The sequence below is a fragment of the Coregonus lavaretus genome, assembly GCF_964263955.1.
Source record: "Coregonus lavaretus genome assembly, chromosome: 29".
Taxonomy (NCBI): Eukaryota; Metazoa; Chordata; class Actinopteri; order Salmoniformes; family Salmonidae; genus Coregonus; species Coregonus lavaretus.
The window spans coordinates 20347873-20375857 of NC_140016.1; the positions used below are offsets into that span (position 1 = coordinate 20347873).

The window sequence follows — 27985 nt, forward strand, 5'->3', positions numbered from 1 at the left end:
CTTCACGGATTTCTGGACATCCAACGTCAAATGAATTAATAAATAGATAATCATAATAAAATGATCAATATGGAATAAATAAAAGCATCCATCACTGTTCTTGCTTGTTTGTGCAGTAGTACAAGCAACAGATCATGAGTTGGAAATATGTCAATATAGGTAAAGGCCTACATCAGTTATATAACAATATGCTTCTGGAAAGTAGCCTACACTAGAAATAAATAACCAGAATAACCGGATTGATGCAGATAATTTACAAAAGTAAAACAACATCATATTAAGAGAGATTTTGATATTCCATATTATAGTAATCTTCTCCTTTCCCCTTTAAGAAAACCATTCCTCCATGCCCCTCCTTGTAAGGGCATGTTTACTTTTCCTTGCCGATATGTTTTCTTCCTGGTTCCATTAAATAGTCAGCTCTTCTTTAATTTGGGTAGCAGAGTGGAGCAACTTTTGCCAAAGCGAAGGATTAAAAATAGCTGTCTATCGAAGCTGACTGCGTGTGAGGGAGAAGCGTCCAAATACCAAATAAGTAGGCATTTTATCGGAAGCAGGTAAAAGAGGAACTCTTGCTCCATCGTTCTCTATCACTTTCACCCTTGTTTTTTATCTAGCTAGCATATGGATCAGTTGCGTATCTACTGTACGTGCTAACTAGCTAGTTAGCAAAGCTTGTTGATTTGTAGTCGATCAACATAGCACAGTCATTTCAAACAGAATTGATGTTTTCCATATGACTCCATGTTCTATCTTCTCAAATGTTGGTATTTTTCAGACACGGCTAGTTAGCTAGCTATTGTTTAATTGTAACTACAACATATATATTATTTTTGGGGGGATCGTTGCGTGTGATGTGCACTCGAGCGCAGTGCAGTCCACATTTATTTCATAACCATACGTGGACATTGTGAAGGAATGCTTGGCATGCCACTACAATGGCTATCTTCAATGTGATTTCTAGCTATAAAGTTACGTTTCAAATGTCAATTTACGTCTCCTCCACTATCTAGGTTGTCTTCAGAGCATACTGTAGCTTTAGAAACGGGTATTTGATAATCAGCTCCAACTACGTTACAGATTTGTGTGATTATATCCTCACCCACAAATTTGAGGAAACCCCCCTCCCCCCAGCGTCTCGCAAGGCGCTTGTGAAGAACCTGCGAGGCGAACCGAGCCGTGCATTGCTATGGCTCTGCTGACCCTGCATCGGCCCCCGTCCATCTCCACGGCTCCGGTGAGTCCCTTTTCCCGCGCACATCTCAATGCAGAAATACTAGACTTTTTATTTTCCATGACATTGCCTTCACATCATATGATACTGTACTTAACAGTTTGTGATTTGATACACTGGCTACGCCTGCTATTGCCTATTCATCCAGAATCTATTTGCTTTGATTTAATGAACAACAACCATTGCCTGAAGCTGTCCAATGCTTGATGTATTTATTATATTCTCGATGATGTCATCATTACAGCATTGTACCCTGTGGATGTCAAGATGCTCTCTGGTAGCCAAGATGGCATAGCTGCGGGAAGTAGGGATGCTGAGGGTGCTGCAGCACCCCCTGATAAATCACAATAAATAAAACATTTGATTTTGTTTTGTGTGAAAAAAAAATATATACAAATATATGGTTCCACAAAATTAGTGCACTAGCCCTTTATTACTCCTGTATGAGTGGAGAAAAATACTTGTCAGCAGAGCGGGGAGATATTGCTTACCCCTGTGCCCCACCCCTCAACAAAATATTTCCTCTGCAACCCCCCTTGACAAAAAATGTCAGCACCCCCACCCCAAAACATCTTCCCGCAGCCAAGCAGAGATAAAGTAGATAACTAGAGGACACAACATGCCATAGATCAGTTCTTCCCAACCCTCTCCTCGTGGACCACCCAACATTTCACATATGTGTTGTAGCCCTGAACTGGCACACCTGATTCAGTTAGTCAAGGGCTTGGTGATAGTTGACTAATTGAATCAGGTGTGATTAAGCTCAAGGCACATGATGTCACCGTGTATCTGTATTTGTGGGTGACGACAGTAGTCAAATCTACTCCTGCTGCCTAACCCTTGATACCACCACACGGACACTGTTCCAAATGTTAACATAGGCTACACTCACTCATCCTCCCCATGTCCTTATCATTTCTCCCTCACTCCCTCTGTATTTCTCTTTCACTTCTCTTTAAACTTTTTAGAGCAACTTTAACAGGCTCATTTAAACGTTGTTACTTCCAAGGCCTCTTTGGTATGTTACGAGTGTGCCAAAACATCAGGCGACATTTTAACTTTTCTGTTCCCAGCTTCCCCAGGCTGGCGGACATAACTTTGCCCTCCTCCGTCTCCCCGCATACTACTGTCATTGAGTCTTAAATCTCTACTACTGTTAATTCCTTTTTTTTCTCCTTCTCTCCTCCTTTCAAACCCTCATCGCTCCTCCCCTGTCCTCTCCTGTCCTCCTCGTCTCCAGCACCCCTCTACTCTTTTTTTCTTTCTTGTGTCTGTCTAGACATGTCAGTTGCATAACAGGTAATGTTACTGTCTCAAGTTTCACTCACTCACACCACCAAACCCTTGATACTGCAGCTACCACTCCTTCATGCATTCTGTTCTCTCTCTTTTCCCTCTCTGTTTGTCTTTTCTATTCCTCTGTTTCTTATCCCTCTCTCCCCTCCTTTCTGTGTCCCTCGGTCATTAACTTCCGAAGTTGTTTCCTCTGCCTCCTATCTTTGTAGCTGCACATTTTACTCGGGATCCTGCTCATTCTTTTAGTACACGCCACTTTAGATTTCTCCTATAATCAATGGGATGACTCTATAATTAAGGAGGTTTGTCACTCTGTAATCAGCAGGCTTTAACATGTGACAAAATATGATATATTTATCAGATTGTAGATTTTCACAGTAAAGAGTTTATAGCCTGGTCCCAGATCTGTTTGTGTTCTTGCCAACTCCATTGTGGTCATTGTCAAGTAAAGTTTGGCATGGCAAGGATTGACAGGGAGTTGGCATGATAGCACAAACGGACTGGCACTCAGGCTATTAATCATCTTTCAAATAATTTCTTGAAGGATGAAAGCATTCCAAGAAGAGGGAGACTTCAGAAAAGGTAGATTACTGTGTTTCTGTCTTTTGGTTGTGAATTAAAGTGTATATAGTTTGGATAAAATAACTACAGTTCTGATAATCTGTACATTGTGGTCATATGGACGTTTGAACTCTCAGAGAAAATGTTTTTTTTATATATTTAATGTTTTTATTTTTTTATTTTTTATCATTCCTACACAATAACATAATATACAGTTGCACAGTAATTCATAATACAGGAATAATATTTAAATCCTCCATAACAGGGAGAGCTTTGCTCTGGTCAAGGGGGCCGTCCTTCTCTTGGAAGGAGAGAGGGAGGGGCCTCATGAAGAGACATCGCCCAATCACTCTCCTTCACCCCTGAAGCTGGGGGGCGGAGCTTCAGACACACAGCACAGACACCTGCATGCCATGGTGTCACTACTAAGACCAGAGGACACTATCAAACTGGTGAGACCTGTCCACTGTCACATGCCCACTGGTAGAATGTATAAAATAAGCAGACAATGGATAGGACCGCCATTGTGTGACGGTTTAAACTTGGGTCATCTGTAGTCTGCACACCACAACACTGTATTAGTGCTTAGATAATGCCTGGGCATCAGCGTATGGGGAAAATGCAAGTCTTCAGGTCTCTCTTCAGCCAGGGCTACTCATCACTGTTACGTGGTTCACCAAACCACCTCTGTTACAATAGCATGACTATAACAGGCGTGATGCCCGGAGCACTGAGTAATGTCATGTTAAAAGCATCTATTAACGGGTCACATTCATGTAATGCTTTTCACTAGGTCTCAGAGCTTCTTACATTATAGCAAGGATGGTATCTCACCCTATACGCCACCAACATGTTACATCCTAGATCTGGTCCCAGATCTGTTGGTGCTCTTGCCAACTCCATTGCTCGTTGTCAAGCCCAAACATGTTTGGCATAACAAGGAGTTGGCGTGATGGCTCACACAGACTGGCACTCATCCACTAGTAACATCCACCTACACATTCACAAATGCCCTTATAATGCTTAACCTTTCCCTTATCCCTCCGTTCTCCCCCTCTCTCCCTCCTACCTCCCCCTCTCCTTGCAGGCGGTGAGGTTGGAGTCAGTGAGTCCAATCAGAGTGAGGTATCTGATCGTGGTCTCCACCCTCGGTAATAAGCAGGAGAGCATTCTCCTGGGCATGGACTTCCCCGACACAGACAGGTGTGTGCCATGCTGTAACCGTTACCATGTTTCTGTGGTTATATCAGATGGGTCTAGACTAGAGAATGACTTGTGTTGATAGAAAATGCATCTAGTAAATGTTGCCAAAATGAGGGATGAAAACAGTCTGTCTTTGTTTCTTTCAGTGATCAGTGTACTATCGGCATGGTTGTGCCTATATGGAGTGCCACACAAGTGTATCTGGATGGAGATGGGTAAGAAGTGGGAGAAAACACACTGCCATTTATAAACAGAGAGAAAGATGGATGGATTTCCTGAGTGCAGGAGTCAAATGAGGAAACTAGGAAATACAGTGGGGAGAACAAGTATTTGATACACTGCCGATTTTGCAGGTTTTACTACTTACAAAGCATGTAGAGGTCTGTAATTTTTATCATAGGTACACTTCAACTGTGAGAGACGGAATCTAAAACAAAAATCCAGAAAATCACATTGTATGATTTTTAAGTAATTAATTTGCATTTTATTGCATGACATAAGTATTTGATACATCAGAAAAGCAGAACTTAATATTTGGTACAGAAACCTTTGTTTGCAATTACAGAGATCATACGTTTCCTGTAGGTCTTGACCAGGTTTGCACACACTGCAGCAGGGATTTTGGCCCACTCCTCCATACAGACCTTCTCCAGATCCTTCAGGTTTCGGGGCTGTCGCTGGGCAATACGGACTTTCAGCTCCCTCCAAAGATTTTCTATTGGGTTCAGGTCTGGAGACTGGCTAGGCCACTCCAGGACCTTGAGATGCTTCTTACGGAGCCACTCCTTAGTTGCCCTGGCTGTGTGTTTCGGGTCGTTGTCATGCTGGAAGACCTAGCCACGACCCATCTTCAATGCTCTTACTGAGGGAAGGAGGTTGTTGGCCAAGATCTCACGATACATGGCCCCATCCATCCTCCCCTCAATACGGTGCAGTCGTCCTGTCCCCTTTGCAGAAAAGCATCCCCAAAGAATTATGTTTCCACCTCCATGCTTCACGGTTGGGATGGTGTTCTTGGGGTTGTACTCATCCTTCTTCTTCCTCCAAACACGGCGAGTGGAGTTTAGACCAAAAAGCTATTTTTTTGTCTCATCAGACCACATGACCTTCTCCCATTCCTCCTCTGGATCATCGGCAAACTTCAGACGGGCCTGGACATGCGCTGGCTTGAGCAGGGGGACCTTGCGTGCGCTGCAGGATTTTAATCCATGACGGCGTAGTGTGTTACTAATGGTTTTCTTTGAGACTGTGGTCCCAGCTCTCTTCAGGTCATTGACCAGGTCCTGCCGTGTAGTTCTGGGCTGATCCCTCACCTTCCTCATGATCATTTATGCCCCACGAGGTGAGATCTTACTTGGAGCCCCAGACTGAGGGTGATTGACCGTCATCTTGAACTTCTTCCATTTTCTAATAATTGCGCCAACAGTTGTTGCCTTCTCACCAAGCTGCTTGCCTATTGTCCTGTAGCCCATCCCAGCCTTGTGCAGGTCTACAATTTTATCCCTGATGTCCTTACACAGCTCTCTGGTCTTGGCCATTGTGGAGAGGTTGGATTCTGTTTGATTGAGTGTGTGGACAGGTGTCTTTTATACAGGTAACGAGTTCAAACAGGTGCAGTTAATACAGGTAATGAGTGGAGAACAGGAGGGCTTCTTAAAGAAAAACGAACAGGTCTGTGAGAGCCAGAGTTCTTACTGGTTGGTAGGTGATCAAATACTTATGTCATGCAATAAAATGCAAATTAATTACTTAAAAATCATACAATGTGATTTTCTGGATTTTTGTTTTAGATTCCGTCTCTCACAGTTGAAGTGTACCTATGATAAAAAATGACAGACCTCTACATGCTTTGTATGTAGGAAAACCTGCAAAATCGGCAGTGTATCAAATACTTGTTCTCCCCACTGTAGCTAGCTGAGCATGTTCTACATTTTACATTTTAGTCATTTAGCAGACGCTCTTATCCAGAGCTACTTACACGAGCAATTAGGGTTAAGTGCCTTGCTTAAGGGCACATCGACAGATTTTTCACGTAGTCGGCTCGGGGATTAGAACCAGCGACCTTTCGGTTACTGGCACAACGCTCTTACCCACTAAGCTACCTGCCGCCCTAAGGTTGGCCTGGCATCTTGGAGGCTGGCCAGATATAATAATACCAATGAGTAATCTCTCTCTGTTTATGTACTTGGATCATTCCCCTGAATTACATCTGTTTCTGTCACTATGTCACCCCTTATGTCAACACTTTAAACATCTGCATTCACCACATAAGTACTTTATAAAGGTTTGCTAACAATGTGTTGACTGTAAAGTTTATGAAGTGCTTTTGGCTGTTCTGGGATGTGGTCAGGATTGTGTTGCTCATTGACCTGGGTGTGCAGCAGTGTCGGCTCAAGGGAGAAGTTTCCTTTTACCACAGATCTAGGATCAGATTACTCCACCTCTGATCTTAACCAGGAGTATGAAAGAGCTTTTGAGGACATGTTCAGATCTGGAGCTAAATAAAACCCCAGAAACAGCATTAGGGTTTTGATTTTGTAGCCCTGCCTGTTCTGTGTACTGGTAATGTAGAAATAATATGTAGGGTTGGGCGCTATACAGATTTTCATCCCGTTTCTGTACTATACTGGGGTATACGGTATTACCGGAAGTGCATACAATAAAGTAATTATAATAATGATACAAATATTTGACTCACAAAACAATTTAGGCAACAGGGATCTTTATCCAAGAGGGGATTGAATGTCTCTGCTGTAACCAAGAAGCTTGATCTTGACATCTAGACACTTAGCTAGCAAGTTAGCAAACCAAATGCATAGCTGAATCCCTGAGCGGGAATCTTAGATTTCTTATAGTTATACTTAACTTTTTATATACAGTACCAGTCAAAAGTTTGGACACGCCTACTCATTCAAGGGTTTTTCTTTATTTTTACTATTTTCTACATTGTAGAATAATAGTGAAGACATTAAAACTATGAAATAACACATATGGAATCATGTAGTAACCCAAAAAGTGTTAAACAAATCAAAATATATTTTATATTTGTGATTCTTCAAAGTAGCCACCCTTTGCCTTGATGACAGCTTTGCACACTCTTGGCATTCTCTCAACCAGCTTCATGAGGTAGTCACCTGGAATGCTTTTCCAACAGTCTTGAAGGAGTTCCCACATATGCTGAGCACTTGTTGGCTGCTTTTCCTTCACTCTGCGGTCCAACTCACCCCAAACCATCTCAATTGGGTTAAGGTCGGGTGATTGTCGAGGCCAGGTCATCTGATGCAGCACTCCATCACTCTCCTTCTTGGTCAAATAGCCCTTACACCGCCTGGAGGTGTGTTTTGGGTCATTGTCCTGTTGAAAAACAAATGGTAGTCCCACTAAGCACAAACCAGATGGGGTGGCGTATCGCTGCAGAATGCTGTGGTAGCCGTGCTGGTTAAGTGTGCTTCGAATTCTAAATAAATCACAGACAGCGTCACCAGCAAAGCACCCCCACACCATCACACCTCCTCCTCCATGCTTCACGGTGGGAACCACACATGCAGAGATCACCTACTCTGCGTCTCACAAAGACACGGCGGTTGGAACCAAAAATCTCCAATTTGAACTCATCAGACCAAAGGACAGATTTCCACCGGTCTAATGTCCATTGCTCATGTTTCTTGGCCCAAGCAAGTCTCTTCTTATTATTGGTGTCCTTTAGTAGTGGTTTCTTTGCAGCAATTCGACCATGAAGGCCTGATTCACGCAGTCTCCTCTGAACAGTTGATGTTGAGATGGGTCTGTTACTTGTACTCTGTGAAGCATTTATTTGGGCTGCAATCTGAGGTGCAGTTAATTGCCGATTTCTGAGGCTGGTCACTAATGAACTTATCCTCTGCAGCAGAGGTAACTCATGGTCTTCCTTTCCTGTGGTGGTCCTCATGAGAGCCAGTTTCATCATAGAGCGTGATGGTTTTTGCGACTGCACTTACATTTTAGTCATTTAGCAGACGCTCTTATCCAGAGCGACTTACAGTTAGTGAGTGCATACATTTTTTTCTTCTCATACTGGCCCCCCGTGGGAATCGAACCCACAACCCTGGCGTTGCAAACGCCATGCTCTACCAACTGAGCTACACGGGACACTTGAAGAAACTTTCAAAGTTCTTGAAATGTTCTGTATTGACTGACCTTCATGTCTTAAAGTAATGATGGACTGTCGTTTCTCTTTGCTTATTTGAGCTGTTCTTGCCATAATATGGACTTAGTCGTTTACCAAATAGGGCCATCTTCTGTATACCAACCCTACCTTGTCACAACACAACTGATTGGCTCAAATGCGTTAAGAAGGAAAGAAATTCCACAAATTAACTTTTAACAAGGCACACCTGTTAATTGAAATGCATTCCAGGTGACTACCCCATGAAGCTGGTTGAGAGAATGCCAATAGTGTGCAAAGCTGTCATCAAGGCAAAGGGTGGCTACTTTGAAGAATCTCAAATATAAAATATATTTTGATTTGTTTAACACTTTTTTGGTTACTACATGATTCCATATGTGTTATTTCATAGTTTTGATATCTTCACTATTATTCTACAATGTAGAAAATAGTCAAAATAAAGAAAAACCCTGGAATGAGTAGGTGTCCAAACTTTTGACTGGTACTGTATATTTCTTAAAAATCGGTATTGAAAATCATATACCGTCTGTATTTCTAAATACCCCGTTAAATGGTATATTCGGCCAAGCCTAGTAACAGGGCTCACATGCTGTGTGTCTGTTTGTTACAGACAGTCTTTGATCTGACACTCACACCCACAGACTGGGTTTCTGCCATCAGCAGGCACACACCTTCACACAGCTAACAGTGTTCTCTCTCTCGTTCTCTTTCACACACCATCCATCTGTCTGTCACACACTCTCTCATCTCCCTCCTTTTTTCTTACCTTCTCAGTGGGTTCAGTGTCATGTCAGCAGAAGAGACCAGAATCTTCAAGCCTGTTTCCATACAGACCATGTGGTAGGTTTTATTCAAGCCTGTTTCCATACAGACCATGTGGTAGGTTTTATTCAAGCCTGTTTCCATACAGACCATGTGGTAGGTTTTATTCAAGCCTGTTTCCATACAGACCATGTGGTAGGTTTTGTTCAAGCCTGTTTCCATACAGACTGAGTGGTAGGTTTTATTCTGTTTGACACATACAGTAAACACACACACACGATACACATAATATTCCCTTTCAGTACTGTAATAGGATGACCTAGAACCTCTACGCTTTCATCCATCATGGCCTTGCCTCTTCCCCTGTGTAGACCCTAATGTGTCTGTCCACTGTCCCCAGGTCAGTGCTGCAGGCGCTGCATGGCTGCTGTGAGCGGGCGGTGAAGGGGGCAGTGATCCCAGGCTGTGGGCTGGACTGGGCCCAACACTACTACGGCCATGTGGAGTCTAACCGCCTCTGTCTCAACGAGTGGGGAGCCATGACAGGCCTGGAGTCAATCAGGAGGGACAGCGCCGGACAGAGGTGTGTGCATGTGTTTGTCTCTATGTGTGTGTGTTGGGGAGATGTGGGTAGTGATACTCTGTCTGTCTGTCTGTCTCTGCGCAGCTCGACCGAGAGGGTGTCTGTGGAGAGGCAGATCAAAGAGGAACTCCGAGACATCATGAGAACAGAGGACCTGGAGAACATCACCTCCAAACAGGTACCACAGAGAGAAGGAGATGAAGATGTGATGTTATATATTGGAACAAGCCCCGTTCAAACTAAAATTGACAAAGATGCAAAAATACCAATATTTGTCAAGGTCACGGACAAACAATGGCTGACATAGCTGTCTGAAATACAAGTAGAAGTAGATGAAATGTGTCTGGTAACATAGAGGCAGTCTACTGTCTACAGTCTGTGACCTAAATTAATGACTTGAAGAGTCTGTGTCCGGATCTATGACACCTTACTTGTAACACAAGCCATTTGAACCGGCCAAGTCACAACATGGCGTCGTGCTGTTGATCAGTTGGCCATCCTCCTCCTGTCTCCGTCCCCAGGTCCGCAGTGCCCTGGAGACCAGGATAGGCATGGATATGAAGAACTACAAGGAGTACATCGACAACGAGATGATGGTCACCATGGCGCAGATGGACAAGCCCTCCAAAATATTTGACTACTTGTTCCTGGTCAGTCCCATCTGACTTAGACCCTTAACAATATCACATTTTACCTTTGGCCAATGCCACTCAGCAGTAGCCTCTAACCACAGATCTGGAATCAGATTCCCTAATCCTAACCTTAATCATGAGGAGGTTGTAAAGAGTATATGACACTGGACCAGTTGTTAAGTTGTAAATAAATCTCCTCTGGGCTGATCACCACAGGAAGTACATTTTAAATGTTTACGTTTTAGTCATTTAGCAGATGCTATTATCCAGAGTGACTTAACAGTAGTGAGTGCATAGAGTTCATACATTTTTGTACTGGTCCCCCCCATGGGAATTGAACCCACAACCCTGGCGTGGTAGGCGCCATGCTCTATCAACTGAGCCACAGAGGAAGTGTGTTGCAATCAATAGTATATGAAATGACTCGAATTTCCCTTTTCAGAGCCTAGTGTTTACAGCTGTTGAATCGAAAGCTCTGGCCCTTTAGTGTCCTCTCTCCTCTCCAGTGAATAAGTCTCTGTCTCTGTCTCTCTCTCTCTCTCTCTCTCTCTCTCTCTCTATCTCTGTCTTTTAGGGGTCTGAGTGGAATGCTGCCAACTTTGAGGAGCTACAGAAAAACAAGTAAGCCCATTTACTGTGTTTGTGTGCCTGTTATTGACTTATATAAGGTGTGTGTGCAAACGAACAAGCCAAAGTGTTGTGTGGTTTCTGGGTAACTAAGTGTCTGCCAATGATGTTTCAGTGTGGGCTACATCCTGAACATTACGCGGGAGATCGATAACTTCTTCCCAGAATCCTTCAGCTACATGAACATCAGGGTGTACGACGTGGAGGCTACAGACCTGCTGTCACACTGGAAAAACACGTACACCTTCATCAACACAGCCAGGTAGTCCCACCCTCCTCCCCTCTCTCCTATGCATTCTCCTTGCATTGTACTGTAACGATGTGGCTTTGACATAGATTTATGTATATTCTATAAATATATTTTACTGTTTGAATGTTTTGTAACTTTGTGCCCCCCCTGGATAAGTCAGCGACAGTCGCACAATGATGACACTCTCCATTTTAGTCGCACAATGATGACACAACCCCTCTCTCTCCCCCCATACAGGCAGAGTGGCCAGGCGGTGCTGGTGCACTGTAAGATGGGCGTGTCTCGCTCTGGGTCCACGGTGGTGGCCTACGCCATGAAGCAACAGCGCTGGTCCCTGGAGGTGGCTCTGTCCTACGTCAGGGACCGCAGGCCCATCGTCCAGCCCAATGAAGGCTTCATGAAACAGCTCCACACCTACAGCGGCATCCTCAACGCCAGGTCAGCATATTCATTATCCTGTGTGTGTGTGTGTGTGTGTGTGTAACCCAATATCACCTGTATGTTCACTGTACCCTCCATTCCAGTCAGCAGCGCCACAGCGCTCTCTGGAGGCGGAAGTCACGAGAGCAGAGAAAGATTGAGAGAAAGCGCTCTGCTGCTTCACGCAGCAACGAGGAGGAGGAAGAGGAGGAGAGCGACGGACAAGAAGAAGAAGAGGAGGAGGAGGATGAGGATGATGATGATGAAGAAGAGATGGAGAGTCCAGATGAAGTTGATGAGGCAGATAAAGAGGTAAAGGATACTAAATGTTTATGGTTAGGATTAGGTCTGTGGCGATCATTACATTTTGTCAGCCATTAACTGTCATGCAAATGACTGCCAGTCTCACGGTAATGGACCGTTAATTAACATAAACACATTTAGCATCTCTGAAACGTACAAGCCGCTGATGTGCGCCTTTGGAACATCTACAAGTCTAATAAATCTATTTAATATACACCATCACAATAAATCCATTATTTTAGGCAGATCTTAAGAAACATTATGATATGAAGAAAATGTATTTCAGAAGAACAGAATTTCATATGCTTATAATGCCCGTACCATTATTTTATATTATATGATTTTATAGTAAGAAGACTATGTGAACATAGCTGAATAAAATATATATTTTTCTCAAACGGTTGCCTCGGGAGTACGCACATGAAGCGCCTATTCTGTGTTTAGAGTAAAAAGTTATCATTTGAAACAGCTCTGTTTCTTGCTTAGACTGTACATGCTGTTCATTAGTCTCTCATTCACAAGTGATAATATTCTCACCCATCAGACTATTCTATAATTAATATTGTCTTTACATATTAGGGCTATAATAAATATTATAAACTGGGTGGTTCGAGTCCTGAATGCTGATTGGCTGAAAGCGGTGGTATATCAGACCGTATACCACAGGTATGACAACTTTTATTTGTACGGCTCTAATTAGTTGGTAACCAGTTTATAATAGCAATAAGACACCTCGGGGGTTTGTGATATATGGCCAATATACCACGGCTAAGGGCTGTGTCCAGGCACTCCGCGTTGCGTTGTACATAAGAACAGCCCTTAGCCGTGGTATATTGGCCATATATCACACCCCCTTGGGCCTTATTGCTTAAATATACAGTGCATTCGGAAAGTATTCAGACCCCTTGACTTTTTCCAAATTTTGTTACGTTACAGCCTTATTCTAAAATTGATTCGATTTTTTTGTTTTCCCTCATCAATCTACCCACAATACCCCATAATGACAAAGCAAAAACAGGTTTTTAGAAATTTTAGCAAATGTATAAAAAATATATATATATCATGGAAATATTACATTTACATAATTATTCAGACCCTTTACTAAGTACTTTGTTGAAGCACCTTTGGCAGCGATTACAGCCTTGAGTCTTGGGTATGACACTACAAGCTTGGCACACCTGTAATTGGGGAGTTTCTCCCATTCTTCTCTGCAGATCCTCTTAAGCTCTGTCAGGTTGGATGGGGAGCGTCGCTGCAGAGCTATTTTCAGGTCTCTCCAGAGATATTAGATCAGGTTCAAGTCCGGGCTCTGGCTGGGCCACTCAAGGACATACAGAGACTTGTCCTGAAGCCACTCTTGCATTGTCTTGGCTGTGTGCTTAGGGTCATTGTCCTGTTGGAAGGTGAACCTTCACCCCAGTCTGAGGTCCTGAGCGCTCTGGAGCAGGTTTTCATCAAGGATCCCTCTGTACTTTTCTCCGCTCATCTTTCCCTCGATCTTGACTAGTCTCCCAGTCCCTGCCTGCTGAAAAACATCCCCACAGCATAATGGTGCCACCACCATGCTTTACCGTAGGTATGGTGCCAGGTTTCCTCCAGACGTGACGCTTGGCATTCAGGCCAAAGAGTTCAATCTTGGTTTCATCAGACCAGAGAATCTTGTTTCTCATGGTCTGAGAGTCCAGTTTTGGCAAACTCGGCATGGGTCCTCAGATCCTCAAAAAATTCTACAGCTGCACCATCGAGAGCATCCTGACTGGTTGCATCACCGCCTGGTATGGCAACTGCTTGGCCTCCGACCGCAAGGCACTACAGAGGGTAGTGCGTACGGCCCAGTACATCACTGGGGCCAAGCTTCCTGCCATCCAGGACCTCTATACCAGGCGGTGTCAGAGGAAGGCCCTCAAAATTGTCAAAGACTCCAGCCACCCTAGTCATAGACTGTTTTCTCTGCTACCGCACGGCAAGCGGTACCGGAGTGCCAAGTCTAGGTCCAAAAGATTTCTCAACAGCTTCTACCCCCAAGCCATAAGACTCCTGAACAGCTAATCATGGCTACCCGGACTATTTGCACTGCCCCCCCACCCCATCCTTTTTACGCTGCTGCTACTCTGTTAATTATTTATGCATAGTCACTTTAACTCTACCCACATGTACATATTACTTCAACTAGCCGGTGCCCCCGCACATTGACTCTGCACCGGTACCCCCCTGTATATATAGCCTCCCTACTGTTATTTTATTTTACTTCTGCTCTTTTTTTTCTCAACACTTTTTTTGTTGTTGTTTTATTTTTAATTAAGCATTTCATCGTAATGTCTGCACCTGTTGTATTCGGCGCATGTGACCAATAAAATTTGATTTGATTTGGAATGTGCCTTTTACTGAGGAGTGGCTTCCGTCTGGCCACTCTACCATAAAGTCCTGATTGGTGGAGTGCTGCAGAGATGGTTGTCCTTCTGGAAGGTTCTCCCTTCTACACAGAGGAACTCTGGAGCTCTATCAGAGTGACCATCAGGTTCTTGGTCACCTCCCTGACCAAGGCCTTACTTCCCCGATTGCTCAGTTTGGCCTGGCGGCCAGCTCTAGGAAGAGTCTTGGTGGTTCCAAACTTCTTTAATTTAAGAATGATGGAGGCCACTGTGTTCTTGGGCACCTTCAATGCTGCAGACAGTTTTTGGTACCCTTCCCCAGATTTGTGTGTCGACACATTCCTGTCTCTGAGCTCTACGGACAATTCCTTCGACCTAATGGCTTGGTTTTTGCTCTGACATGCACTGCCAACTGTGGGACCTATAGACAGGTGTGTGCCTTTCCAAATCATGTCCAATCAATTTAATTTACCACAGGTGGACTCCAATCAAATTGTAGAAACATCTCAAGGATGATCAATGGAAACAGGATGCACCTGAGCTCAATTTCGAGTCTCATATCAAAGGGTCTGAATACTTATGTAAATAAGGTATTTCTAAAAACCTGTTTTCGCTTTGTCATTATGTGATATTGTGTGGAGATTGATGAGGAAAAAAATGTAATTTAATAAATTTTAGAATAAGGCTGTAACGTAACAAAATTTTGAAAAAGTCAAGGGGTCTGAATACTTTCCGAATGCACTGTATGTGTGAAATTAGTTTTGATAAAAAATTGGCATTATCAGCTGCATGGGCATGCCATCAGTGTGCACTCGAAAAGCGAATGTAGAACGCTTTTACTGAGTTGCCAGGTAGGCTACGCCGTTGTAAAGCGAAGCAATGTGTGCCTAATATTAGGAGTTGAGAAATAGGCTAGTAGAAATAAAAAAGCTGGGATCCTTCTCTTTTTCATAGAGGCCATCAAAACTCTATTTCCACACGTGATTGCTTAAAGAAATGTTGCGCTATGACTCGGCTTATGAGAACACTTTCGCTCCAACCTGGTTCAGCTTATCAACCAGATAATTATATTAGCCTCTGTTTTAAAAGGTATTCATGCATATCGGGTCCTGGTGGGAAAGCCCTGGGTCCATTTCGGAACGAGACCTCTAACTCCCATCACCATTTATCCTCATCATTCAGATCAGGGGGTCGCGTTAGCTTTCAAGTCTGCATTTTCAAAATGCAGACCCTCCAAAAATCTGTGTTTTAATTGATCTGCGTTCTAACTAAACAGACATTTAATACATGGCTCCACTTACTGCTCTGGTCTAGAATGCAGTACAATACGGCTCAGTTCAAGAGGGTGCTATTTAAAACGTAGTTTTCTTTACCCTATGTCATAATCACATACAATAATTATTATATTAATCTGAACGATATTATAGTCTTAATATGCTTGTACTCGACAGTGTTGATGAAATACGAATGCAAAGAAATTGCCAGCTCTTGACACGCATCATTCATTCATTATGAATTAGATTTCTTTGATTTCATTCTTCATTAATGTAACCACAATGTTCAGTTGAAATGACAGAGGCACTCGCATTTGCACGCACCAACAGTAGGGACATCTTATTGATAAAATATATAAATGATGGATTTGAGATAATTAGTCATCTGAGGAAGTGAAATCTCTAAATGCATTAGCTAGGTAATATGCTGCTAGTTAGCTGTATAATATATTAATCTAACAGTTAATGTAGTTAGTTAACTGGCAAGTGTCTTCACTGACATTTTCAACCTCTCACTGACTGAGTCTGCAATACCTACATGTTTCAAGCAGACCACTATAGTCCCTGTGCCCAAGAAAGCAAAGGTAACCTGCCTAAATGACTACCGCCCCGTAGCACTCACGTCAGTAGCCATGAAGTGCTTTGAAAGGCTGGTCATGGCTCATATCAGCACCATCATCCTGGAAACCCTAGAACCACTCCAATTCGTATACTGCCCCAACAGATCCACAGATGACTCAATCGCACTCCACACTGCCCTTTCCCACCTGGACAAAAGGAACATCTATGTGAGAATGCTGTTCATTAACTACAGCTCAGCGTTCAACACCATAGTGCCCACAAAGCTCATCACTAAGCTAAGGACCCTGGGACTAAACACCTCCCTCTGCAACTGGATCCTGGACTTCCTGACGGGCTGCCCCCAGGTGGTAAGGTTAGGCAACAACACATCTGCCACGCTGATCCTCAACACAGGGGCACCTCAGGGGTGCATGCTTAGTCCCCTCCTGTACTCCCTGTTCACCCACGACTGCGTGGCCAAGCATGACTCCAACACCATCATCATTAAGTTTGCTGACGACACAACGGTGGTAGGCCTGATCACCGATAACGATGAGACAGCCTATAGGGAAGAAGTCAGAGACCTGGCAGTGTGGTGCCAGGACAACAATCTCTCCCTCAACGTGAGCAAGACAAAGGAGATGATCGTGGACTACAGGAAAAGGAGGGCCGAACATGCCCCCCCATTAACATCGACGGGGCTGTAGTGGAGCGGGTCGAGAGTTTCAAGTTCCTTGGTGTCCACATCACCAACAAACTATCATGGTCCAAACACACCAAGAACGTCGTAAAGAGGGCACAACAACGCCTTTTCCCCCTCAGGAGACTGAAAAGATTTGGTATGGGTCCCCATATCCTCAAAGTTCTACAGCTGCACCATCGAGAGCATCCTGATCGGTTGCATCACTGCCTGGTATGGCAACTGCGTGGCATCCGACCGTAAGGCGCTACAAAGGGTAGTGCGTACAGCCCAGTACATCACTGGGGCCAAGCTTCCTGGCATCCAGGACCTACAGTGGCTTGCGAAAGTATTCACCCCCCTTGGCATTTTTCCTATTTTGTTGCCTTACAACCTGGAATTAAAATGGATTTTTGGGGGGTTTGTATCATTTGATTTACACAACATGCCTACCACTTTGAAGATGCAACAAATAAGACAAAAAAACAGAACTTGAGTGTGCATAACTATTCTCCCCCCCCTTCCAAGTCAATACTTTGTAGAGCCACCTTTTGCAGCAATTACAACTGCAAGACTGCTGGGGTATGTGTCTATAAGCTTGGCACATCTAGCCACTGGGATTGTTGCCCATTCTTCAAGCCAAAACTGCTCCAGCTCCTTCAAGTTGGATGGGTTCCGCTGGTGTACAGCAATCTTTAAGTCATACCACAGCTTCTCAATTGGATTGAGGTCTGGGCTTTGACTAGGCCATTCCAATACATTTTAAATGTTTCCCCTTAAACCACTCAAGTGTTGCTTTAGCAGTATGCTTAGGGTCATTGTCCTGTTGGAAGGTGAACCTCCGTCCCAGTCTCAAATCTCTGGAAGACTGAAACAGGTTTCCCTCAATAATTTCCCTGTATTTAGCGCCATCCCATCATTCCTTCAATTCTGACCAGTTTCCCAGTCCCTGCTGATGGAAAAACATCCCCACAGCATGATGCTGCCACCACCATGCTTCACTTTTGGAGGTGTAGCTGTGGATGTATTTCAAGGCCTACCTTCAAACTCAGTGCCTCTTTGCTTGACATCATGGGAAAATCAAAATAAATCAGCCAAGACCTCAGGAAAAAAATGGTAGACCTCCACAAGTCTGGTTCATCCTTGGGAGCAATTTCCAAACGCCTGAAGGTACCACATTCATCTGTACAAACAATAGTACACAAGTATAAACACCATGGGACCACGCAGCAGTCATACCGCTCAGGAAGGAGACGCGTTCTGTCTCCTAGAGATGAACATACTTTGGCGCGAAAAGTGCAAATCAATCCCAGAACAACAGCAAAGTACCTTGTGAAGATGCCGGAGGGGACAGGTACAAAAGTATCTATATCCACAGTAAAACAAGTCCTATATCGACATAACCTGAAAGGCCGCTCAGCAAGGAAGAAGCCACTGTTCCAAAACCGCCATAAAAAAGCCAGACTACAGTTTGCAACTGCACATGGGGACAAAGATCGTACTTTTTGGAGAAATGTCCTCTGGTCTGATGAAACAAAAATAGAATTGTTTGCCCATAATGACCATCGTTATGTTTGGAGGAAAAAGGGGGTCGCTTGCAAGCCGAAGAACACCATCCAAAACAGTGAAGCACGGGGGTGGCAGCATTATGCTGTGGGGGTGCTTTGCTGCAGGAGGGACTGGTGCACTTCACAAAATAGATGGCATCATGAGGAAGGACAATTATGTGGATAAATTGAAGCAACATCTCAAGACATCAGTCAGGAAGTTAAAGCTTGGTCGGAAATGGGTCTTCCAAATGGACAATGACCCCAAGCATACTTCCAAAGTTGTGCCAAAATGGCTTAAGGACAACAAAGTCAAGGTATTGGAGTGGCCATCACAAAGCCCTGACCTCAATCCTATAGAAAATGTGTGGGCAGAACTGAAAAAGTGTGTGCGAGCAAGGAGGCCTACAAACCTAACTCGGTTATACCAGCTCTGTCAGGAGGAATGGGCCATAATTCACCCAACTTATTGTGGGAAGCTTGTGGAAGGCTACCCAAAATGTTTGACCCAAGTTAAACAATTTAAATGCAATGCTACCAAATACTAATTGGGTGTATATAAACTTCTGACCCGCTAGGAGTGTGATGAAAGAAATAAAAGCTGAAATAAATCACTCTACTATTATTCTGATATTTCACGTTCTTAAAATAAAGTGGTGATCCTAAATGATCCTAATACCCAATTTTTACTAGGATTAAATGTCAGGACAAAATGTCAACAAAGACAGACAAAATGAGGGGAAAAAATCCAGAAAATCACATTGTATGATTTTTTATGAATTTATTTGCAAATTATGGTGGAAAATAAGTATTTGGTCAATAAAAGTTTCTCAATAGTTTGTTATATACCCTTTGTTGGCAATGACACAGGTCAAACGTTTTTTGTAAGTCTTCACAAGGTTTTCACACACTATTGCTGGTATTTTGGCCCATTCCTCCATGCAGATCTCCTCTAGAGCAGTGATGTTTTGGGGCTGTCGCTGGGCAACACAGACTTTCAACTCTCTCCAAAGATTTTCTATGGGGTTGAGATCTGGAGACTGGCTAGGCCACTTCAGGACCTTGAAATGCTTCTTAAGAAGCCACTCCTTCGTTGACCGGGCGGTGTGTTTGGGATCATTGTCATGCTGAAAGACCCAGCCACGTTTCATCTTCAATGCCCTTGCTGATGGAAGGAGGTTTTCACTCAAAATCTCACGATACATGGCCCCATTCATTCTTTCCTTTACACGGATCAGTCGTCCTGGTCCCTTTGCAGAAAAACAGCTCCAAAGCATGATGTTTCCACCCCCATGCTTCACAGTAGGTATGGTGTTCTTTGGATGCAACTCAGCATTCTTTGTCCTCCAAACACGACGAGTTGAGTTTTGGCCAAAAAGTTATATTTTGGTTTCATCTGACCATATGACATTCTCCCAATCCTCTTCTGGATCATCCAAATGCACTCTAGCAAACTTCAGACGGGCCTGGACATGTACTGGCTTAAGCAGGGACACACGTCTGGCACTGCAGGATTTGAGTCCCTGGCGGCGTAGTGTGTTACTGATGGTAGGCTTTGTTACTTTGGTCCCAGCTCTCTGCAGGTCATTCACTAGGTCCCCCTGTGTGGTTCTGGGATTTTTGCTCACCGTTCTTGTGATCATTTTGACCCCATGGGGTGAGATCTTGCGTGGAGCCCCAGATCGAGGGAGATTATCAGTGGTCTTGTATGTCTTCCATTTCCTAATAATTGCTCCCACAGTTGATTTCTTCAAACCAAGCTGCTTACCTATTGCAGATTCAGTCTTCCCAGCCTGGTGCAGGTCTACAATTTTGTTTCTGGTGTCCTTTGACAGCTCTTTGGTCTTGGCCATAGTGGAGTTTGGAGTGTGACTGTTTGAGGTTGTGGACAGGTGTCTTTTATACTGATAACAAGTTCAAACAGGTGCCATTAATACAGGTAACGAGTGGAGGACAGAGGAGCCTCTTAAAGAAGAAGTTACAGGTCTGTGAGAGCCAGAAATCTTGCTTGTTTGTAGGTGACCAAATACTTATTTTCCACCATAATTTGCAAATAAATTCATTAAAAATCCTACAATGTGATTTTCTTGATTTTTTTGTCTCAATTTGTCTGTCATAGTTGACGTGTACCTATGATGAGAATTACAGGCCTCTCTAATCTTTTTAAGTGGGAGAACTTGCACAATTGGTGGCTGACTAAATACTTTTTTCCCCCACTGTATATACTGAGATCATATGACGGATCATTTGACACTTAGATTGCACACAGGTGGACTTTATTTAACTAATTATGTGACTTCTGAAGGTAATTGGTTGCACCAGATCTTATTTAGGGGCTTCATAGCAAAAGGGGTGAATACATATGCATGCACCACATTTCCATTATTTATTTTTTAGAATTTTTAGCATTTTTCATTTCACTTCACCAATTTGGACTATTTTGTGTATGTCCATTACATGAAATCCAAATAAAGGCCCAAAAATGTGTCAAAGACTCCAGTCACCCAAGTCATAGACTGTTCTCTCTGCTACCGCACGGCAAGCGGTACCGGAGCGCCAAGTCTAGGTCCAAAAGGCTCCTTATCAGCTTCTACCCCCAAGCCATAAGACTGCTGAACAATTAATCAAATGATTATTTGCATTGACTCCCCCGCCCCCCTTCTGTTTATTATCTATGCATAGTCACTTTACCCCTACCTACATTAAGAAAGGACCTGGACTAACCTGTACCCCCGCACATTGACTCGGTACCGGTACCCCTTGTATACAGCCTCATTATTGTTATTTTATTGTGTTTATTTATTTTCTTAAAACTGCATTGTTGGTTAAGGTCTTGTATGTAAGCATTTCACTGTTGTATTTTGAGCATGTGACAAATAAAATTAGCTTTGAACAGTTAAATTAATGTCCTAAAAACTTGCAAGATACCCAATGATGCAGATGTCCGCTCCCCGCGCACCGCTCCGTACAGTGCATTCGAAAAGTAAATAAGGTATTTCTAAAAACCTATTATTGCTTTGTCATTATGGGTTATTGTGTGTAGATTGAGGGAAAAAAAACTATAATCAATTTTAGAAAAAGGCTGTAATGTAACAATGTGGAAAAAGTGAAGGTCTGAATACTTTCCGAATGCACTGTATATCTCAAAGCCATAGCCTACCAGATACTTCGGTTAAAAATGGTGCTCAAACTGTCCATATGGAGAGTTGAGAAATACATGTAACGCATACAAAAAGCTGAGACCCTCCCTCTCCAACAGTCACAACAGTATTTGCTTTCAAAACTATTATTTTCCCTGCAGTTGCAATTTGAAATGTCGCAATCCCAACACATTTCTCTCCCTCTACTCTCCCACTCACTCGGAGCGCGTGTGGTTTGAGGGTGTGGTTTGGAGGATGGATGAGACGTTTCGGAGAATAGCAGTCTATTTAAATATAAAAATGTGGAACAAGAAATTGAATGCCATGGTCATTACACCTGCGTTTTCAGAATGCAACATTTTGGGGGGGGCGTTTTTTTTTTTTGCGTGAGAAAGGCAGTATTCTGCTATTGCAACCTCTGCATATTATTCAAATTAAATCATGAAGTGTTTGATGTGGTTTTCGATTGCATTTGCGTTGATGTTAGAGTGATTGAACAATAATCATTAAAAAAATTATAATAATAAAGAGTGATTGGACAATAGAGCGCCGAGTACCAGGCCATTAGCGACTTGACGACCATCCGCATGTTTGGTAGGCTACTAACGCCCATCAGCACCATTCATTGATAGAGCTCAGTTTTGGAGTAGCCTAGTTACCGTGACTTAACAGTCACGTGGAATTTGACTGCGGTTATCACACGTGACCGTCACCGTAACAGTAACAGCCCTAGTTAGGATGATATTGTCAAGATTTAATTGTATTTTGTGGAAATTATATTTGAATCCTTTGAGGTGCAATCATAAGTCTTATCTCTCAATCTCTGTCTTGACTAGGTATTTGAAGAGCCTGCCCCCAAGTCTGAGACTGACCCAGAAGCTCCACCCACGGAACCGGCTGCTTCACCCATGGAACCGGATTCCCCGCTCACGGAACCGGCCTCCCCATCCACGGAACCGGCCTCCCCACCCACGGAACCGGCCGCCCCACCCACGGAACCGGACGCCCCACCCACGGAATCGGACGCGCCACCCACGGAACCGACTGCAGCCAATCCCCTCATCACTGTACACAACAGTGACAAGGTGGGCAACCTCTCTTACAAGTGACATGACAAAACCTTCTCTAACATTTCTATTACATTGAACCAATGTCAAAATCAACCTGTTTATCCATCTCTAATATCCTCCCTCCTTCTACCCTCCTTCTCTAGGCGTCCTGTCAGAGCCCCAGTCGCAGTGGCAGGATGAACCTCTTCTCTCTCATGCAGTCCATCAATGAACTGGACGATGAGGACCTAAGGAATGAACAGGTAAGAGGAGGAAAAGATGGAGAAGAGGTGAAAGAGAAGAGAAAGCAACCGTTTTTCTTACCCTTTGTTACCTTTATTATTCGCTGATGTAGATTGCCAACAGTCATCGGCGGTCTCCAGGGCAACGGAGGCGGAGTCATGGACGGAAGGGCCTCATGCATCAGAGGGCCCATGTGGACGTTTCACCTGAGCCAAGCAGCCTATCAGGACCCAGGAAATTTGAAGGGGTGGGGCCAAGCAAACCTGAGACCAGGGAAGGAGATACCAAGATGATGGAAGGGCGGTAGAGGGAGGGAGAAGGGGAGAATGGAGAAAGAGAAGCCTAGAGTAGACACTAATAGGAAGAGATTAAATGTTCTGCCTTCTTTCAAGCTATAAACATGAAAGAATCACCCAAAGATATTTATATACATCATACTACTTAAGCCTTGTTCACACTGCAGGCCTTAATGCTCAAATCAGTGTTGTTTTTCCAAATCTGTTTTGGAATATTGACTGTCCAGTGTCCAAGTGACCAAATCGGATTTGTGTGTGTTCAGACAGCAGTCATTTGCTTACATGGCTAAGCTAGTTGTCGTAGTAATGATGGGTGTGTGTGCAGTGGTGTAGGCCGATTGGTGGTGTAGCAAGCTAAGGTGACAACAATGCCTGCCATGAACGTTTCCCAGTTGCTTTGAATGTTCAAAATCATAGTTCAAAGACGCTTTTAAAGCCTCAAAGGATAAGATGATCCAACTTTCAAAACGAGTCCATTTTGGCTAGCCAAGGCAGTCAACTAGCACATTCACTAATTTGTTTGTAAACCATTAACAAGCTCGTTAGCTACAGCATGTTCTTGTCGAACTGTCAACAGAGTAGCTAGCAAGCAACAAGATATGCCAAATAAGTTTAAAAACCACTTGAGGGCAAATAAATCCGATTTGACTGTTCAGACACAAGTCGCATGGCCAGGAATTAGATTTGTACCTGATTTCAGGTGTTTTGAAATGTGGCTTGAAATATCTGATTCAGTGTGCTTTTTGGCTGTTCAGACTGCAGGAAAAATAATAGATTCGAATCGGATATGCAATAGTTGGTATTTTTTGTCACTTCAAACTGCCAATGTGAACAAGGCTTTAGACTCCCAACTATCATGGCGTTATACACAGTGTACAAAACATTAGGAACAGCCTTCATTCGTCAAGGCATGGACTCTACAAGGTGTCGAAAGCGTTCAACAGGGATGCTGGCCCATGTTGAGTTGAATGCTCGCCACAGTTGTGTCAAGTTGGCTGGATGTCCTTTGGGTGGTGGGCCATTCTTGATACACACAGGAAACTGTTGTGTGAAAAACCCAGCAGCGTTGCAGTTCTTGACACACTCAAACCAGTACGCCTGGTACCTACTACCTGGCACCTTACCCCATTCAAATGCACTTAAATAATTTGTTTTGCCCATTCACCCACTGAATGGCACACAAACACGTCTCCATTGTCTCAAGGCTTAAAAATCCTTCTTTAACCTGTCTCCTCCCCTTCATCTACACTGATTGAAGTGGATTTAACAGGTGACATCAATAAGGGAGCATAGCTTTCACCCGGCCAGTCTGTCATGGAAAGAGCAATGTTTTGTACACTGTGTATAATTTGATTATTTAAGCATCATTCCTTTTGCACAATATTTCCTCTGGTTCTTTTAATGTATCACAAACTGTTCACTAACACATTTACTCTCCATTGGTAGTGATGGCTCACTGTTTTTCATGTCACTGCAGTATTACGACACCAATATGTGTAGGATCAAAGCTTAGTATTTCTGGTTAGACTTACCTACAGTCCATAGAATTGATCACAGAAGTTGGAATGTATGTACATTTTCTTCTGTATGTCAGTAGATACAGTATCATACCACGTGCATATGTAGAGTGTAGTGTTCCCTCCCTCTCTCCTCATGACCTATGACCTCTACGGTTTCATGATATCTATGCAATAGATTTGTCTTTCTTCTCTGAATTTGAGGCTGCCAGTTCAGGTTGTTGTGTAGTTTATTTAAGTGCCCTTTTCTTAAAAAATATATATTTTTTCTTTTTTACAAACGCACATACAAGCTAGATCTTTTTAGAGTATATGAAAATGGCATGCTAATTCATGCTGGCTCAATTATCCAAAACTTGAATTTTCTCACTGAGAGGTTTCAAAATAGTCATATTGAGTGACTGTTTTAAGCTGTGTTATTATTCAGGACCAATCCAAGGGCACCAGACTGTTTGCCAATGTGTTCCTCTGTGCCAATGAACTCTCTGTCCTTGAGTTTTAGGGGCCAATTCAATCAAATACGCTTTAGCAGACATCCGCGTAGCTGATGTTTTGACGGTGTCGGAGGTGGAACTGCGTTAAGAGCTGTCAAGTCCACAAGCAGCTCCCGGCATTATACTTAAAGCGGACATTGCCATTGGCTGCATGCAGTCGCATAAAAAAAAAACGCATGCAGACTTGTTTACATGTTAGAACACTGGAATTTGAAATGTAATCTACACCTCGATTAAACTGATAGAAATCCTCACGATTTAGTTTAATGATTTTTCAATTTGACCAAAATTATTTCTATATAGCCTTCACTTTCTCATTCTGAACTGCAGATGTGGCTTCGTTACAATGATCGCAAGAGCAGCTGCTCACTGATTTGACAGCTCCAACGCAGTTCCACCTGCAACACCGCCAAAACATCCGCTAAGCGGTTGCCTGCTATCGCCGGTTAACGCTTGAACTGATTGAATGTAGGCCTTAATCTAAAGATAACAGATTTGAGGATAATTAGAAAATGCCTACCCTCTTTTAAATATTGGGTGTTAAATCCCTTTTAAGTTATTGGAGATGTTTTTATTTCTTTTTTAATATTTCACACAGTCGTTCCACAAATAGCCTTGCTGTACGAGTGCCTTGGACATGGGACCCAAATAACCAAGTTATTTCCCGAATACATAGACCCTGATTTAAAGTATTTATAATATCTACGGTATATTGCTATTTCTCTGAGGTGGTGGCTTTTTTCATATTGATTAAAGGTTTGTGTCTTGTTCCTTGCTTGAATGGGATCATGTTATTATGCAGTATGTAGCTACTTTCATTGAATGCATTCCGCTGTGTGTGTGTGTGTGTGTATGTCCTCTGACTTTGCTGATTATGACCAGAGTGCATTTTATTCATGTAGTGGACTTTTTGGGGGTTGGTCAGGTTACGGTAGGGTTTTTGTGTGTCTATCTTGGACTTGAAAGGATTGAGGTAGTTTCAGCATTGTTTCTGAACTTTCCGCAGTTGACTGGATGCTCCTCCCACTCTTCATGCTGACTTCTTTATCGATCAAATGTTTTTTAAAAGTCTTTAGCTGGCTGTTTTTTTTTTTTTATATTCATCATTGAAACAAGTTTCCACCACAACATCATGCCATTGACACTGCCTGAGCCAACCTCTGCTGTACTGCGATCGAATCGATCAATGACCTGTATCTGTCATCAATTACGTATGTTATCAATGATGTCTCGATGCATTGTCCTCTGTTCTGGTTAAGTGTTATCTCCCCCACTGTTTTCAGCACATTTGTTTACAGCTATACTGTATGAGTGAATTAATAAATGGTTATACTGAAACCATGTCCATTTGTCTGCCTTTTTATTGAATTACATAATGTATAAAATGTTTTCTGTGTACTTGTCAACACGATACAACAAACAGAAAACAAGGGAGAATATTTTGTTGGATTGGATATATGAGCCTTTACAGTTATTTTAGTGTTTTTATAATACTAGTAGAATGGAAACTTTTGGCCCCTAAAGTCAGGTCCCGATGAATTTCTGTTGTGGTTCACTGAGAGTGACTCCTCCCTCTTTCATCGCTGTCCAAAACGACTGAACCTGAAAAAAAATGTTTGATTAACATCTGTATCTCCCTAAACACAACCTCGACAAACACACGCCAAACAACATGAAGCCTGTCGTCACATACACACATGGATGAATTGATGCCAGTCCTTTGGACAAAATTGTATCCTGTCTCTGTATGTACTGCGTCAGGACTACTGTAACGTGGAACGTCTCACATCCGCCCGACCTCTTGCCTGTACTTACAGCGTCAGAGCGGTATTGCCAGGGGATGTGTCTGTACACCATCCTAATGATGCCAGTCTGACGACACCTCTGTGCCAGCACCTCGCCCACAACCTGGCTGGCTGCCACACAACGGGTGGAACCAAGCTCACGCTTCAGGGTCCACTCTTTGGTGGAACACGACAGCACAGGGACTGGATCACCGTTGGCAAACACCTCCGCTGTCACGTGGTGCTGGGACCGCGAGAACACCAACCTGAAGGGGAGAGGTGGAGAAGCAAGGGATGAGGGTGTGAAGAGATGACAGAGGTAGAGAAGAGGGGAAAAGGCAAGAGCGGTTATAAAAGTAAGTGTAAATCTGTCCAAGTATGAAAGGGCACAGAGATAGACACACCTATGGTAGAACTTTTGAGAGGGCCAGGTTGTTCTCCAGCCCCTGTCCTTCACCGCTAAAGCCATCTGCTCCAGGTTCCGCGGGTTTCTGTTCATGAACGTCGGGTTCACGGCTTCAATATCATCTACAGTGGGCTCGTGTTGGGGCGGCGCCTGGCTCATACAACGGACTGTAGAGAGCGCGAGAGAGAAGAGGGGGATTAAAAAGAGAAGAGTACGGAGGAGTATAGAGCAGCATTAGGAACATACTAATCAAAAATAAATTTGCATATACATTAGGATTTACACATAACACATTTGGCATCAACAGAGATCAGTATTTTCTTACCTGATTTGAGATATTGGTTGATTGCAGAACCACTCAGCTGGCACCTTTGAATTTGACCTAGTAATAGCCGCACATTTCGACTTAATTCACCCAACACTGCCATCTCGTCAGTCCGTATGTGGTTATATATGATTAATAAAGTTAAGTCTATACTTGATCATCCACTGTAGCGACTCATAAAAGAGAAAATATAATTATTGTCGATATTATTCAATAAACATTCGCCTTGACATGTGTGCCGCCATCTTTTAAACTTTACATT

The 27985-nt window shown here is 43.3% G+C and overlaps 2 protein-coding genes across 3 annotated transcripts; one reads left to right on the plus strand and one right to left on the minus strand.

The window, feature by feature from the left end:
- The first annotated feature begins 396 nt into the window (after positions 1-396).
- Positions 397-26551, plus strand: LOC311105292 (protein phosphatase Slingshot homolog 3-like). 2 transcript variants are annotated; one of them, XM_084147384.1, is made up of 17 exons: positions 397-557; positions 1135-1237; positions 3075-3112; positions 3357-3543; positions 4179-4294; positions 4441-4509; positions 9234-9299; positions 9622-9804; positions 9889-9982; positions 10326-10454; positions 11011-11057; positions 11179-11325; positions 11551-11751; positions 11838-12045; positions 22446-22694; positions 22823-22921; positions 23014-25369. In XM_084147384.1, exons 2-17 carry the CDS (start codon positions 1190-1192, stop codon positions 23206-23208), a joined length of 2076 nt encoding a protein of 691 aa, XP_084003510.1. In that variant the 5' UTR covers positions 397-557; positions 1135-1189; the 3' UTR covers positions 23209-25369. The 2 variants fall into 2 exon arrangements, with proteins under 2 accessions (XP_084003510.1, XP_084003509.1); XM_084147383.1 differs by having other exon boundaries at positions 422-557; positions 1081-1237; positions 23014-26551.
- On the minus strand, positions 26552-27985 carry LOC311105295 (large ribosomal subunit protein uL18m-like). The gene is made up of 4 exons (XM_084147387.1): positions 27724-27985; positions 27397-27565; positions 27024-27258; positions 26552-26810 (listed from the first exon to the last, which is right to left on the minus strand). The coding sequence occupies exons 1-4, from the start codon at positions 27824-27826 to the stop codon at positions 26733-26735; spliced, it is 585 nt and encodes a 194-aa protein (XP_084003513.1). The 5' UTR covers positions 27827-27985; the 3' UTR covers positions 26552-26732.

Bases quoted from the DNA above. Each gene is read 5' to 3' on its own strand.
- LOC311105292 (XM_084147384.1), top strand. From the start codon at position 1,190: ATGGCTCTGCTGACCCTGCATCGGCCCCCGTCCATCTCCACGGCTCCG. The intron at 3,113-3,356 runs GTAGATTACTGT...CCTCCATAACAG, and splicing joins AGAGGGAGACTTCAGAAAAG to GGAGAGCTTTGCTCTGGTCA. The intron at 4,510-9,233 runs GTAAGAAGTGGG...TTACCTTCTCAG, and splicing joins GTGTATCTGGATGGAGATGG to TGGGTTCAGTGTCATGTCAG.
- LOC311105295 (XM_084147387.1), bottom strand. From the start codon at position 27,826: ATGGCAGTGTTGGGTGAATTAAGTCGAAATGTGCGGCTATTACTAGGT. The intron at 27,566-27,723 runs GTAAGAAAATAC...CGCTCTCTACAG, and splicing joins CAACCAATATCTCAAATCAG to TCCGTTGTATGAGCCAGGCG. The intron at 27,259-27,396 runs GTGTGTCTATCT...TCTCCCCTTCAG, and splicing joins TCTCAAAAGTTCTACCATAG to GTTGGTGTTCTCGCGGTCCC.